General features: G+C 42.8%; 2 protein-coding genes across 3 annotated transcripts in view; both read left to right on the plus strand.

Moving 5' to 3' along the window:
* The window catches only part of LOC311242899 (uncharacterized protein), a gene marked incomplete at its 3' end in the record, with an annotated part of 128,447 nt that overhangs the window by 60,554 nt on the left and 52,579 nt on the right, over window positions 1–15,314 (plus strand). Inside the window, exon 6 of the mRNA XM_084331962.1 lies at window positions 1,397–1,456. Coding sequence (XP_084188088.1) covers window positions 1,397–1,456 — 60 coding nt within the window. The remainder of the gene's footprint in view (window positions 1–1,396; window positions 1,457–15,314) is intronic.
* On the plus strand, window positions 5,818–13,869 carry LOC311243277 (macrophage mannose receptor 1-like). Of its 2 annotated transcripts, XR_014620651.1 has the most exons (5): window positions 5,818–5,891; window positions 6,663–6,855; window positions 7,570–7,653; window positions 8,900–9,012; window positions 13,146–13,869. XR_014620651.1 is itself a non-coding variant. In XM_084332440.1 (4 exons), the coding sequence occupies exons 1-4, from the start codon at window positions 5,888–5,890 to the stop codon at window positions 13,147–13,149; spliced, it is 285 nt and encodes a 94-aa protein (XP_084188566.1). In that variant the 5' UTR covers window positions 5,818–5,887; the 3' UTR covers window positions 13,150–13,869. The 2 variants fall into 2 exon arrangements, 1 of the variants encoding a protein (XP_084188566.1); XM_084332440.1 differs by lacking the exon at window positions 8,900–9,012.

Consider the following 15,314-nt stretch of genomic DNA (forward strand, 5'->3'; position numbering starts at 1 on the left):
ATATCGTGGTAGTGAAAGGGTTAACCTTCTGTAGTGTGGTATTGAAAGGGTTAACCTTCTATAGTGTGGTAGTGAAAGGGTTAACCTTCTATAGTGTGGTAGTGAAAGGGTTAACCTGCTGTAGTGTGGTAGTGAAAGGGTTAACCTTATGTAGTGTGGTAGTGAAAGGGTTAACATTATATAGTATGGTAGTGAAAGGGTTAACATTCTATAGTGTGGTAGTGAAAGGGTTAACCTCCTGTAGTGTGGTAGTGAAAGGGTTAACCTTCTGTAGTGTGGTAGTGCAAGGGTTAACATTCTGTAGTGTGGTAGTGAAAGGGTTAACCTCCTGTAGTGTGGTAGTGAAAGGGTTAACCTTCTGTAGTGTGGTCGTGAAAGCGTTAACCTTCTATAGTGTGGTGGTAGTGAAAGGGTTAACCTTCTATATAGTGTGGTAGTGAAAGGGTTAACCTTCTGTAGTGTGGTAGTGAAAGGGTTAATCAGGGCTTATTGGATCCATACGCCTAGTCCTACACCTATAAACTCTACCTGTCCGCAACGCACTAACAATTATCCTCCCGCTAAGTGAGTTTACGTTGGATGGAACCTTATCATGCAGCCGGTAAAACATCTGAGATGTTCTGCTGCAACTCGTTCACAAGATCCAGCGATAAAGGGCCAGTTTATAGGGTGCATTTATTTTTATATATATCAACGTGGATTGGATGATACGAAATTGGGATGGGAGAAAATATAGAAAATGGGAGAAAAAGTGGATAAAAAAAAATATATATATATCAACGTGGGATTCACCAGAGGCCTCACGCTACGATACTATCACGATACTTGAGTCACGATACGATAGTATTGCGATACTAAATATATTGCGATACGCTGAGTATTGCGATATTAATATTGCGATATATTGCGATGTATTACCTTTTTTCAACTGCAAAGTAAAACTTTGTCAACATGTTTTATCTAATGAAATAAAGATGTAAACACTGTCATCTGTGTTGCATGTACCTGACAAACTGAACTGTTTGTATTACAGTCATATTCCAACTTAACTGAATGCGTGTGTGTGTGGACTACTGTACTATTACAGGTATTGAAATGAACAATGCAAATTCCTTATACAAAAAAAACAAACACAAACAAAGATTTTTTTTTTTAATAAATATATAAATAATTAAATATCGATACTTGGCGTCCCTGTATCGATACAGTATCGCCGCGCAAAGTATCGCGATACTACTACGTATCGATATTTTCCCCCACCACTAATAGCAACCGTTGCAAGTCTCTTCCAACATGGATGTTCCAAGCGGCCAGTATAGTAGCAGGCAGCCGGTGTAAATCCTTCTGTCTGTCTGTCTCCTGACGCGCCGCTCCTGTTCCCACCTGCGTGCTTTAGGGCGAGCCGGGCCTCGGAGAGAGAGGAGAGAGCGGCATGGACGGGCTTCCTGGATTCAAGGTAGGACCAGCTGCTGTCACATATGGGGGAATATTTATTTACCGTCGTAAAGTTAACAACCAACGAGGCCCACCTTACAGCCCCATTGGAATGGCTGGAGGAACAAGTATCGATGCCTGCACACAGCGGAGAAGACACACGTAGACGCCCAGACGTCTTATTTATACATTCTTATTTACCATGGGCGGCCTGGCGAGGGGACAGAAGGGAAAGGGGACAAAATACATGTAATAAAATAGAATAGAAAATATATAAATAAATAAACTATAAGACTATTGGACACAGACGATACAGACATCACAGAGGTAAGCAGGTGTGTGTAAACAACTCTGTGATAGAGTCCTTCAAGGGAGGGGCCGGGGAAACACCACAATGACAACACAAAGGGTTTGGAAAGTCTATGTATTTTGGAGTGTGAACCATCTCTTTTCTACTGGAAGTAGACATTAGTAGTAGTAGTAGTAGTAGTAGTAGTAGTAGTAGTAGTAGTAGTAGTAGTAGTAGTAGTAGTAGTAGTAGTAGTAGTAGTAGTAGTAGTAGTAGTACTAGTAGTAGTAGTATGGTATAACAGTAGTAGTAGTAGTAGTAGTAGTAGTAGTAGTAGTAGTAGTAGTAGTAGTAGTAGTAGTATAGTAGTAGTAGTAGTAGTAGTAGTAGTAGTAGTAGTAGTAGTAGTAGTAGTATAGTAGTAGTAGTAGTAGTATAGTAGTAGTAGTAGTAGTAGTAGTAGTAGTATGGTATAACAGTAGTAGTAGTAGTAGTAGTAGTAGTAGTAGTAGTAGTAGTAGTAGTAGTAGTAGTAGTAGTAGTAGTAGTAGTAGTAGTATAGTAGTAGTAGTAGTAGTAGTAGTAGTAGTAGTAGTAGTAGTAGTAGTAGTAGTAGTAGTAGTAGTAGTAGTATAGTAGTAGTAGTATAGTAGTAGTAATAGTAGTAGTAGTAGTAGTAGTAGTAGTAGTAGTATGGCAAGCCGTTTTAACATTTATTCCCATTTTCTAGCTAGCTGGGTACCTAGCTAGCTCATTCACAAGGACAATTTTGCGAATGAACTAGCTGGGTACCCAACTAGCTCATTCGCAAAGATGACCTAGCTAGCTGGGTACCCAGCTAGTTCAATCACAAAGACACATTCGCGAATGAGCTAGCTCACTACCTAGGCTGCAAATGTGTCAGCTAGCTGGGTACCCAGCTAGCTAGGTAGCACGTGTCTTAGCTAGTTAACTAGCTGGCTTTGTCCCATAGGCTTTACACCAAATTTTGCCTCAGCTAGTAGCTAGCTCATTCGCAAAATGGTACTTGCGAATGAGCTAGCTGGGTACCCAGCTAGCTAATGTGTCAGCTAGCTGGGTACCCAGCTAGCTCATTCGCAAGGACCATTTTGCGAATGAGCTAGTTGGGTACCCAGCTAGCTAATGTGTTTTTGCAAATGAACTAGCTGGGTACCTAGCTAGCTCATTCGCAAGGACCATTTTGCGAATGAGCTAGTTGGGTACCCAGCTAGCTAATGTGTTTTTGCAAATGAACTAGCTGGGTACCCAGCTAGCTCATTCACAAAATAGTCCTTGTGAATGAGCTAGCTAGGTACCCAGCTAGTTCATTCGCAAAGACACATTAGCTAGCTGGGTACCTAGCTAGCTCATTCCCAAAATACTCCTTGTGAATGAGCTAGCTAGGTACCCAGCTAGTTAATTCGCAAAGACACATTAGCTAGCTGGGTACCCAACTAGCTAGCTTGTCTTTGCGAATCAGCTAGCTGGGTAGCTAGCTAGCTCATTTGCAAGGACACATTTGTGAATGAGCTAGTTGGTTAACCAGCTAGCTGATTCATGAGTGTTTGGGGGCGGGGGGTGTTGGTGTTTGGGGGCGAGGACCAGGCCAGCAAGGCCTCACCTCCATACTAGTATAGCTGGGCAGGCATAACAGAGTGTGAATGAGCTAGTTCGTTAACGAGCTAGCTCATTCGCAAGGACACATTTGTGAATGAGCTAGTTCGTTAACCAGCTAGCTCATTCGCAAAGACCATTTTGTGAATGAGCTAGCTGGGTACCCAACTAGCTCATTCGCAAAGATGACCTAGCTAGCTGGGTACCCAGCTAGCTAATGTGTCTTTGCGAATGAACTAGCTGGGTACCTAGCTAGCTCATTCACAGGAACAATTTTGCGAATGAACTAGCTAGGTACCCAACTAGCTCATTCGCAAAGATGACCTAGCTAGCTGGGTACCCAGCTAGCTAATGTGTCTTTGCGAATGAACTAGCTGGGTACCTAGCTAGCTCATTCACAGGAACAATTTTGCGAATGAACTAGCTAGGTACCCAACTAGCTCATTCGCAAAGATGACCTAGCTAGCTGGGTACCCAGCTAGTTCATTCGCAAAGACACATTTGCGAATGAGCTAGCTCACTACCTAGGTTGCAAATGTGTCAGCTAGCTGGGTACCCAGCTAGCTAGGTAGCACGTGTCTTAGCTAGTTAACTAGCCGGCTTTGTCCCATAGGCTTTACACCAAATTTTGCCTCAGCTAGTAGCTAGCTCATTCGCAAAATGGTACTTGCGAATGAGCTAGCTGGGTACCCAGCTAGCTGACACATTAGCTAGCTGGGTACCCAGCTAGCTCATTCGCAAGGACCATTTTGCGAATGAACTAGCTGGGTACCCAACTAGTTCATTCGCAAAGATGACCTAGCTAGCTGGGTACCCAGCTAGTTCATTCGCAAGGACCATTTTGCGAATGAACTAGCTGGGTACCCAACTAGTTCATTCGCAAAGATGACCTAGCTAGCTGGGTACCCAACTAGTTCATTCGCAAAGATGACCTAGCTAGCTGGGTACCCAGCTAGTTCATTCGCAAGGACCATTTTGCGAATGAACTAGCTGGGTACCCAACTAGTTCATTCGCAAAGATGACCTAGCTAGCTGGGTACCCAACTAGTTCATTCGCAAAGATGACCTAGCTAGCTGGGTACCCAGCTAGTTCATTCGCAAGGATCATTTTGCGAATGAGCTAGTTGGGTACCCAGCTAGTTCATTCGCAACCTGCGAATGAACTAGTTGGGTACCCAGCTAGTTCATTTGCAACCTGCGAATGAACTAGCTGGGATGAGTAGCAACGTCTGGGGGCGGACGTCTAGGGGCGTGGTACATGACGTAGCTGCTGGTATTTGCATTTCAATGATAGGGCACATTTGATTGGGTCATTCTGAAGTCTGGGGGGCAGGGCTAGGCATACAGAAATACGCTACAGCCCTTTCCGTGCACGGTTCTGTTTATAGTCCCCAGCTCAACAAATTATGTGTTTTAAAATATGTTGCAACCGTCGGATTGTTGTTCAAAACGGAGGGATACTAGCTAAGGTGTGCGGGAGTTGGCGTATATAAGTTGATTGCTTTAAAACGGAGAGAAATGTCGTATTTACGCTGTTTAAAACGGGCTGATGGACGAAAATCTTTGGTTTTAGCCTAACGTATGGGGTGGTGTTCAATTCGCGAGCGGGTAAGGGGCCTACGTAATGTTTAAAGAACAACATCTAAGGTTATATGGAATTTACAAATCTAGATGTGAAGAAAGATTTTGAAAAGATGTTTTAATTTTCTTTTAAATTAGATAAGTTGCCGATGAGGAATCGTAAAAGGACGTGGCGAGGAGAGATGACGTGTGTTCGCTTCGGGTTTGCGCGATGAGCTCTGGGTATCGTAGTTTTAGTGTTTGTGAATGTTAAATGTGGGGAATGTTTGTGCTGCTGTGACACATTAAAGAACAACATCTAAGGTTATGTGGAATTTACAAATCTAGATGTGAAGAAAGATTTTGAAAAGATGTTTTAATTTTCTTTTAAATTAGATAAGTTGCCGATGAGGAATCGTAAAAGGACGTGGCGAGGAGAGATGACGTGTGTTCGCTTCGGGTTTGCGCGATGAGCTCTGGGTATCGTAGTTTTAGTGTTTGTGAATGTTAAATGTGGGGAATGTTTGTGCTGCTGTGACACATTAAAGAACAACATCTAAGGTTATGTGGAATTTGCAAATCTAGATGTGAAGAAAGATTTTGAAAAGATGTTTTAATTTTCTTTTAAATTAGATAAGTTGCCGATGAGGAATCGTAAAAGGACGTGGCGAGGAGAGATGACGTGTGTTCGCTTCGGGTTTGCGCGATGAGCTCTGGGTATCGTAGTTTTAGTGTTTGTGAATATTAAATGTGGGGAATGTTTGTGCTGCTGTGACACATTGAAGAACAACATCTAAGGTTATGTGGAATTTACAAATCTAGATGTGAAGAAAGATTTTGAAAAGATGTTTTAATTTTCTGTTAAATTAGATAAGTTGCCGGATAAATTGCTATCGTTTTACCGGAAGTGGTCACGGACTCACGGCTTCTCAAACTACATTGTTCTACCGTCAATAGAGTATTGAATGATCGGGAGAAACACACATCAAAATGGGTGAGTAAATAAGCTGACAATATTAGCATAGATGAATAAATAGCTAACGTTATCCAGTTGACATTACAGATCATAGCTTTCATAACGTCAGCTAACGTTAACGAAAGTAGAGTAGGTAAACACGTTCATGTTAGCTGTACTGGTTGTTCATAGCTTGTTAGCTAGCTAACGTTACCTAACGTTAGTATATCGATAGCCTAATTTAACGTTAGCTATTTATCCATACTCTAACTACAGTAAATGTCTGGATGTAACAGTACTGTATATCTGTATGTCGTGTATGTCATGATGAATTGAAAATGGGGACCTGATGTAAACAAGACTTTCTATCTCTCTGTTATGCAACCCCAATTAGCAGTTGTTTTTACTGTATTTATTCTGCAATCTTAAATAAACAAATCAAACCTTAGCTAATTTCCCCCCATGATGTGATTGATTGAAAACGTTATTAACAGATTGCAGAATGGGTACAATACAGTACGGCTAAATTCACACAAGTACTAAGGATGCAGTTTATGACATAAAGATATACAGTACTTTGTAAGAAAACGAGATAATAAAAGATATATACATCCGAAGGGGACTATATTATTCTCATGTACAATGAAGTTGTGATATTTTTCTGTATTGTCGCAGTGAAAGGGTTAACCCGTTGGTAGTGTGGTAGTGAAAGGGTGTATGTATCTAGCTTTTTAAATCCATTTCAAGGTACATTCACACACTGTCATACTTTTGTTTCTGAAAGACAACTACTGTTTCATATTGTGTCAGATTCTCAGATAGTGGTCCCCGCCACAACCGTGTCACCTAGTACTTTCTACAAGCTGGGCAATGACTCCTTCAAACTGGTGGCCCAGAAGATGAAGTGGGACGAGGCCAGGAGGCAGTGCCAAGCAGACAACGCATATCTGGCCAATATCCTGAACCCGATAATACAAGCCTTCATTACCCTGCAGATCCATAAGTTATTATCCATAAATTATTATTATTATCTCTGTGTGTGGCGTTAGGCGCTGAGCGTGGCACGAATAAATTATTTTTCAGCCCGCTTTTGTATCGTGCATAAGAACACAAATACTCTCGATAATCTATAGTTTATTTGAAAACTATTCATAAATCAGCCGGAAAATGACAATGTGTTTTGTGTATTCCAGTAAATGGCTATTTTCGTGGAATTTCTCTGAAATTACTAGAACTCTCCGAAACTATACTCGTATTCAAAACGGTATAAAACGGAAATGTACTGATGAAAAAACAATCCGTTTTGTACATCTTTGACTGCAAGCAAGTCATTGATAAGCGACGGGTGTATTAGACACATAGCCATAATTTAAGATATAGTTTATGCATTCGCAAATGTGCTCGTCCTCCCATTGATTAACGTGGTGGCATCCAAGCGATAAATTGTCATATCCGGCTGGCAACCAATGTGTTAACCCTTTCACTGCCACACAACAGAAGGTTAACCCTTTACTATCACGCAACCGACGGCGATGCTTCATCATTAGCATCATTAGCTCTGCATCCGTGGAGCTAATGATGGAGCATCGCCGTCGGTTGTGTGATAGTAAAGGGCTAACCTTCTGTATTGTCACAGTGAAAGGGTCAAGGACACTGGGTCAGACAGTTGTTTGTTCACAGAGGATCTTGTTCTCTCTTGTGACTTCTCTTTTCTCAGACTGGCGGCCGGTTCAAGTGGGTGGACAACTGGCCTCTTTCCTAGTCAAGTCAAGTCAAGAGTTTTAATTGTCACGGCATACAGGTATACAATGAAATGCGGGTGGTCTTGCCCGCAACGATATGCAATACAGTGGTACAACATATAATAGAATCCAATAAAAAAAAAAACATAGTGCAATAAACAGGTACAGGTAACATGGTGTGACATCTCGGTATCTGTACATAGTTATTTACAGAGCATGAAGGACATGCTACACCAAATGGGGGAGAAACGAGCCTACAATGAACGACGCCTGTGTCAGGGCTCTACAGTGCGAGCAAATTGCTCGCATATGCCCCTAAAAATATGTGTGTGCGAACCTGCAAAATCAAGTACTCGCACGGCGTGCGAGTGGGGCCGGCGAGTGCAGAGTACAGCCTCATTCGTCCTTTTTTTTCTCCGCTGCGAGAATCGTTAAAAAACTACAAGTCCCACAGTTCACAGCCGCATAAACGTTCCAATCACAGTAGAGTTTCCTGTGGTCACGCGACTGGAAACTGAAAGTAATGTTTAGCGTCAGCATAGATATATCTATGAGCGTCAGTGTCTGAGTCAGACAATACAGCCATGTCGAAGCCCATTCATTTTTATTTTGCGCGAAAGATACCGGAGAATGAGAAGTCAGGCGAGGCAGCTCATGTTACAGAGGTGATAGTTAACCAAGATACTGACGCTAGCCAGCATGCTAGCGAGGCTACACCCACTACTACCCCCACTGTAGCACCCAATGTACCCACTGTAGCTAACTAGCTAACGAAGCTACACCCAATGTACCCACTGTAGCTAACGAAGCTACACCCAATGTACCCACTGTAGCTAACGATGCTACACCCACTGGAGCCGGAGGGAAGACATACAAATTTAACGTGAATTGGCTAAACATTTTCCCATGGCTAGAGTTGGAAAACAATGTCATGTTTTGTAAATATTGCAGAGGGCAGAAACAGGCAGGCAATACGCCCTTTGTGTCGGGAAACCCGCACCTGAAGAGATTCGGTAGTAAAACGCAACGTCTCGCGGCGGCACATCCAGTGTAGAGATTTGTACATATTGAGAAAGGAGAGACCATCCTTGTGAGTTTGTTTAGCACACACACACAGTGTGGGCCAGTGACTTTGGTGCTATTGCACAGTTCCGTTCCCATTTGAACATGCACATACAGAGTACTACTATACATGTACATTTATTTTTGTTTAAAAAATGTGAGTTTGTTAATAAACTCAGTTACTAGAAAAAAATTCACTGTGCTCCTAAATTTCTTTGTGTGCTCCTAAATTTTTTCATTTAGGAGCACCTGTGCCCCTAATGAAAAAGGTTAGCGTAGAGCCCTGTCTACATGGACGTGGACCGAACGTGGAAGACGGCAGCATGCAGCAACAGCCACTACTCTCTCTGCAAGAGGTCAGCAGGTCTGAATATCTCTATATGATAATAATAATAATAATAATAATAATAATAATAATAATAATAATAATAATAATAATAATAATAATAATAATAATAATAATAATAATGGTAATAATAACTTAATTTGCATAGCACCTTCACAGCAGTAATGTAGACATAATGGACATAAAATAGACATAGGCATAATATTAGCATGCAATTAGCATAAAATAGTGCAATAGTGCAGTGCAATAAAATCGCTCTAATTTACAGTACAATAATCACTGTGCATGTAATGAGTATAAGTAGCAGAGTGTATTAAAAGGCTAAGGTGAACGAGGTACGTATTTAGCTTACTTTTGAAAATATTTTGTGATCTAGCCTAATGTCCATAGGGTGTTCCATGGCTTTGGTGCATCATTCGCAAAGGCTGCCTCCTTGATTTTCTTTTGGCTGTGGTTGGGAACCTTCAATAAACCAGTAGTCATTCATTAATTTGGCCGTCCTCAGACGGGTTCGCCAGTGGAGATTCCAATCATCCCGATCCTCCATACATCCGACCAGTTGCGTAGGGCTCTCCACACCTGCGTCCTTCCTCAGTATGTCTACATATGTTGGCGTGGGACGTCCTCTTGGTCGGGGCCCGTGTGTCGGCTCCCAGAGCACCAGCTTGGTGTGGGACGTCCTCTTGGTCCCCGTGTGTCGGCTCCCAGAGCACCAGCTTGGTGTGGGACGTCCTCTTGGTCGGGGCCCGTGTGTTGCCTCCCAGAGCACCAGCTTGGTGTGGGACGTCCTCTTGGTCGGGGCCCGTGTGTTGGCTCCCAGAGCACTAGCTTGGTGTGGGACGTCCTCTTGGTCGGGGCCCGTGTGTTGGCTCCCAGAGCACCAGCTTGGTGTGGGACGTCCTCTTGGTCGGGGCCCGTGTGTCGGCTCCCAGAGCACCAGCTTGGTGTGGGACGTCCTCTTGGTCGGGGCCCGTGTGTCGGCTCCCAGAGCACCAGCTTGGTGTGGGACGTCCTCTTGGTCGGGGCCCGTGTGTTGCCTCCCAGAGCACTAGCTTGGTGTGGGACGTCCTCTTGGTCGGGGCCCGTGTGTCGGCTCCCAGAGCACTAGCTTGGTGTGGGACGTCCTCTTGGTCGGGGCCCGTGTGTTGCCTCCCAGAGCACTAGCTTGGTGTGGGACGTCCTCTTGGTCGGGGCCCGTGTGTCGGCTCCCAGAGCACCAGCTTGGTGTGGGACGTCCTCTTGGTCCCGTGTGTTGTCTCCCAGAGCACCAGCTTGGTGTGGGACGTCCTCTTGGTCGGGGCCCGTGTGTTGGCTCCCAGAGCACCAGCTTGGTGTGGGACGTCCTCTTGGTCGGGGCCCGTGTGTCGGCTCCCAGAGCACTAGCTTGGTGTGGGACGTCCTCTTGGTCGTCGCCCGTGTGTCGGCTCCCAGAGCACTAGCTTGGTGTGGGACGTCCTCTTGGTCGTCGCCCGTGTGTCGGCTCCCAGAGCACCAGCTTGGCGTGGGACATCCTCTTGGTCAGCGCCCGTGGGTCGGCTCCCAGAGCACTAGCTTGCTAGTCGGAAGTACCTGGTGTCGGTGGCAGTGACCTGCAAGTTTCATCCTCCTGGATGCCACCTTGTCGCTCAGCCTTGGTAGTCCCCCGTACAGATGCTTGTTGGTTACATGCTCATTCAGTACGCAGTTTCCCGCCTGATCTCAAACCTACCGAAGTCGGCCCATGTCACCCCACTTCTTAGGGACCTGCACTGGCTCCCCATTGCCGCACGAATCCGCTTCAAGGCCCTCGACCTAGCATACCGTGTGGCAAAGGGAACGGCTCCCGCCTACCTCCGGTCAATGGTCTCTAACTACACACCCTCAAGACCCCTATACGCTCTGCATCTTCTGGCCGCCTCAGACCTACTCCTATCCAAGCTCCGGGAGGGTCATCAAAGAGAAGCCGCCTATTCTCAGTCCTTGCCCCATAATGGTAGAACGAACTTCCCACCACAGTTAGGACAGCCGAAACTCATCCAATCTTTTGCTGTCGACTAAAGACACACTTCTTCAACCAATATCTGAAATACAATTAATAAATATATCTAACCCTAACTAACCTTACTGTCATGCACTTGTCCTAATATACTAACCCAGTGGTTATTCCTAATACCATTATTTATTGTTAACTTGTACGAAAGGGGTACTAGAACTAGCAAACTCTTCCACACAATTCTCAAACAATGCAAGGGGAATTGAGAACATAATAACTAACATTCTCACATAGCAAGTGAGAAAATGAAGAACAACTGTGAAAATTAAGAACAACTGTATTTCAGCAAATGTACTTCATTCAAACACTCTCTGAATGAACACTCTCCATATCTCTCTCACACTCTCTCCATCTCACACACTCTCTCTCTCTCTCTCTCTCACACATGCACAAAGTGTAACAGGCGAGGGATAATACAGTTCAAACAAATAAGTGTATTTCTCTGTCTTGTCAGATTCTATCTCTCCCCCACTGTGTCTCTCCCTCTCCATCTCTCTCCCCCCTCTCTCTCCTCTTTCTCTCTCCCTCTATCTCCTTCCCTTTCTCTCTCCTTCTCTCTCCCTCTCTCTCCTTCCCTTTCTCTCTCCCTCTCTCTCTTCCCCCTCTCTCTCCCCCTCATTCTGTCTCTCTCACACACACACACAAATTTTGCGTGGGCTGATCCATAGTGGGCGAGTGCCTGCGGTCAACCGCGGTGGCGATCAAACTAAAATATTTTTATTGTTTGCGGTTAATTTGCGACCTGGTTAGTTAAAATACAAATATAATTAGCATAATACCGCCGATATCCTGCATCAAATCCCGACTCTTTCCAGAGGGATCTTCTTCCAATCAAATAAAGTCTAATCCGACGGCAGTAACAGCATAAGGATGAATGAATAGTGATGTGGATGTAAATCAACAAAACACTTGTAGTTAGGGCTGGGCGATATGGCCTAAATATGATATCACGATATTTTCTGACCTTTCGGCGATACACGATACACATCACGATGTTTTTCTTTTTTACCCCAAACAATTCATTATGAGGCTTACCAAGACAGTATTTGAGTTTGCAAGCTAACATTAAAGACAAAATAAAATACCCATGCATTTAGCATTTTTATATTAGATTTAGATTATTAGATTATATATTGCATATGAGATATTATATGATTTAGATATGAAATATGATGAATTGAAAATGGGGGACCCTGATGTAAACAAGACTAAAGTCTTTCTCTGGTCTGCATCCCCTTAACAATTGTATGTATTGAGCTGTACTGTACCCATTCTGCAATATGTTAAAGTTTTAAATCAATCAATCAATAAATAGCATTTTAGCATTTTTATGAAACTACTGTATATATGTATGTCTCTAAATGTTTTGATGAATTGAAAATGGAGGACCCTTATGTAAAAAAGCCGAAAGTCTTTTTCTGGTCTTCATCCTCCTGTACTGTATTGTACCCATTCTGCAACCTTTTAATACAGTTTTCATTCATTCATTCTGACGGAAACATAATCATTTTGATTGACAGTCGAGTCTGCCAATGACGTCACACCGCTTGCACCCGCCCTGCTGTTCTTAGCACCAATCGGCAAGCGTTTGACTTCCTGAATGTCCCGTGTGCTAAACATCAACAAAGCTACTAACGTTAGCTCCCCGCGGCCGTCGAGTAGGAGACCAGTGCTTGACTAAATGAGGCATAATGATTTTACTACAACGAATGTTATAATAAAAGCCTTTCCATACATCTGTCTGATTGAAAACTTTATTAACAGACCGCGGAATGGGCATATCTCAGCACAGGCTGAGATATGAACGAGTAACGTGTGGACAGATTGACGCGACACAATCCTCTTGGGCAAAACATCACGATATCCACGATACGTTGAAAAAGTGTATAGTTAATGAACTGTACCCGATATTTATATAATATCGTCATATCGCCCAGCCCTACTTGTAGTCCATTCTAGAAGTGACGGAAGGCTTTGAGAAACGAGTGTTCAGTCGCTCGGTATAGTGTGTGGCTACTTACCAGCTTTCGCTATGCGAAACTTAATTTAGTCTCTTGAAACCTGTTTTTTCATGCATTAGTATTATCTCATCCCGATTCTCCTTATTTCAGGTGAGTGGCACTGGATCGACAACAGCGTCGTGGACTACACCAACTGGAAAGTCGGGTATCTCATGATGCAGCAGTTAAGGTGTTGATACCATTCAGCACCACATATCTGTGTGAAGCTGGCTTTTCATCCATGACGGCTCTGAAAACAAAATATAGGGCCAAGTTGAGCCTTGAGGATGACATGCGTGTTGCCTTGTCAAAGATCTCCCCACGTATTGACCGTATTATTAGCCGGCAGCAGCAGACCTCGCATTGAGCTAGAAATTTCCACTGAGTGAACTAGTGCTTATTTTCTGTATTTATTTATATTTTTTGAGAAATGGTAACTTGGTGATCCTTTTCTGTATTTAAAAAGAATACATGATTTTCTGTTTTTGAGAAATGGTCAAACTTATCCAAATATGCTATTTTTATGGAGAACAGTGCAGTGCAGCTGCAACAGATAGCACTTTAGTGATCCTTTTCTGTATTTAAAAAAAATACATGATTTTCTGTTTTTGAGAAATGGTCACACTTATACAAATATGCAATTTTTATGGAAAAGTGTGCAGCTGCATGTGCAGCTGCAACAGATAGCACTTTAGTGATAATTTTCTGTAATTATTAATGCTATTTGATTTACTAATAACTACAAGCAGTGTAATGTCAACAGTACTAAGCCATTTAGACCTGAAACACCTGTTAATAATGCATTATATAGCCTGCATATACACACAAATGTGTTTCCCGGTTTCTTAAATAAACATTATTTTTGAAAGCAAGCACTTTTGTCATCATTGTAGCAAAAAAGACAGGACCGGAAAAGTCTTTATCGTATGTAGGGGTGACCCCCCCCCCCCCCCCCAACCACCTCCAATGTACAGTCCCCCCCCCCCACCCCACCTACCCAACCTCCTCCAATGTACAGTTTCTACGTCAAATGTATATACTCTCTTTTCTGGACTATTTTTGTATCACAAACGGTACTGTATTTGCAAATCTGGTAAATCTGGTATGTCATAAATGTATAGATGTAGCAGTACTGTCTATCTGTGTGTCATGTATGTCATATATGTCCTGATGAATTGAAAATGGGGGACCCTGATGTAAACAAGACGAAAGCCTTTCTCTGGTCTGCATCCCCTTAACAATTGTGTGTATTGAGCTGTACTGTACTGTACCCATTCTGCAATATGTTAATACAGTTTTCAATCAATCATTCGGTCATGTTGCATTGCAACTACCGCCCTGTTTCTATTCTTATCTCCATCTCGAAAGTCATGGAAAAAATAGTCTACGAACAGGTCGAAAAGTACCTAGCGGAAAAAAATCTAATCTACGAATTCCAATCTGGCTTCAGAACATCCCACTCCACTGACACATTGATTGATTGAAAAGTTTATTAACAGATTGCAGAATGGGTACAGTACAGCTCAATACATACAATTGTTAAGGGGATGCAGACCAGAGAAAGACTTTCGTCTTGTTTACATCAGGGTCCCCCATTTTCATTCATTCATCATCAATTCACCTGCTCTATTTGAACGACCACATCAAACAAGAGGTGGACGCAGGCAAATACTGCGGCATGGTCATGCTGGACCTATAAAAGGCCTTCGACACTGTCAATCACTCCATTCTGATTGAGTGAGCTGGATGCAATCCTACCTGCAGCTGTGTTTGTCGACGGTGACTTGAAATGCAAAGCAGTTGAATATATATATATTCCATGAAATATGACAGAATCAACAGACGAATATTTATGTGGCGATAAAATACAAGACTTTGAATGCGATATCGACCCAGAAAGACGTGTTTAATTCCATTGAAGCCAATTGTAATTATTATACGGAGTAACAATTTAGTGAATGTATAGTATTAGATAACACATTTTCGTTAATACATTTCAAGGGGGGTCTATGTAGAAGACGTCAATGCTGCTTACAATACTTTTTTGAATATCTATCGGACACTTTACGATAGGCACTGCCCAATGGTTCAACATAAACAAAAAAGTAATGACAATATAAAACCATGGATAACAAAGTGGTTAGAGAATGCATGTAAAAAGAAAAACAAACTATAGAGATTTGATCAAATGTAGAAAAAAGGCTGCTGAAACTAAATACAAAGTGTATAAGAATAAGTTAGTATTCATTATGAGATGGGCCAAGAAAGATTATTACAATA

Source organism: Notolepis coatsorum, assembly GCF_963971535.1.
Source record: "Notolepis coatsorum genome assembly, chromosome: 16".
Lineage (NCBI taxonomy): Eukaryota > Metazoa > Chordata > Actinopteri > Aulopiformes > Paralepididae > Notolepis > Notolepis coatsorum.

Excerpts from the sequence above, each read along its gene's own strand:
- LOC311243277 (XM_084332440.1), top strand. Across the intron at positions 6,856-7,569 it reads ATTACCCTGCAGATCCATAA|ACTGGCGGCCGGTTCAAGTG; the intron begins GTTATTATCCAT and ends CTCTTTTCTCAG.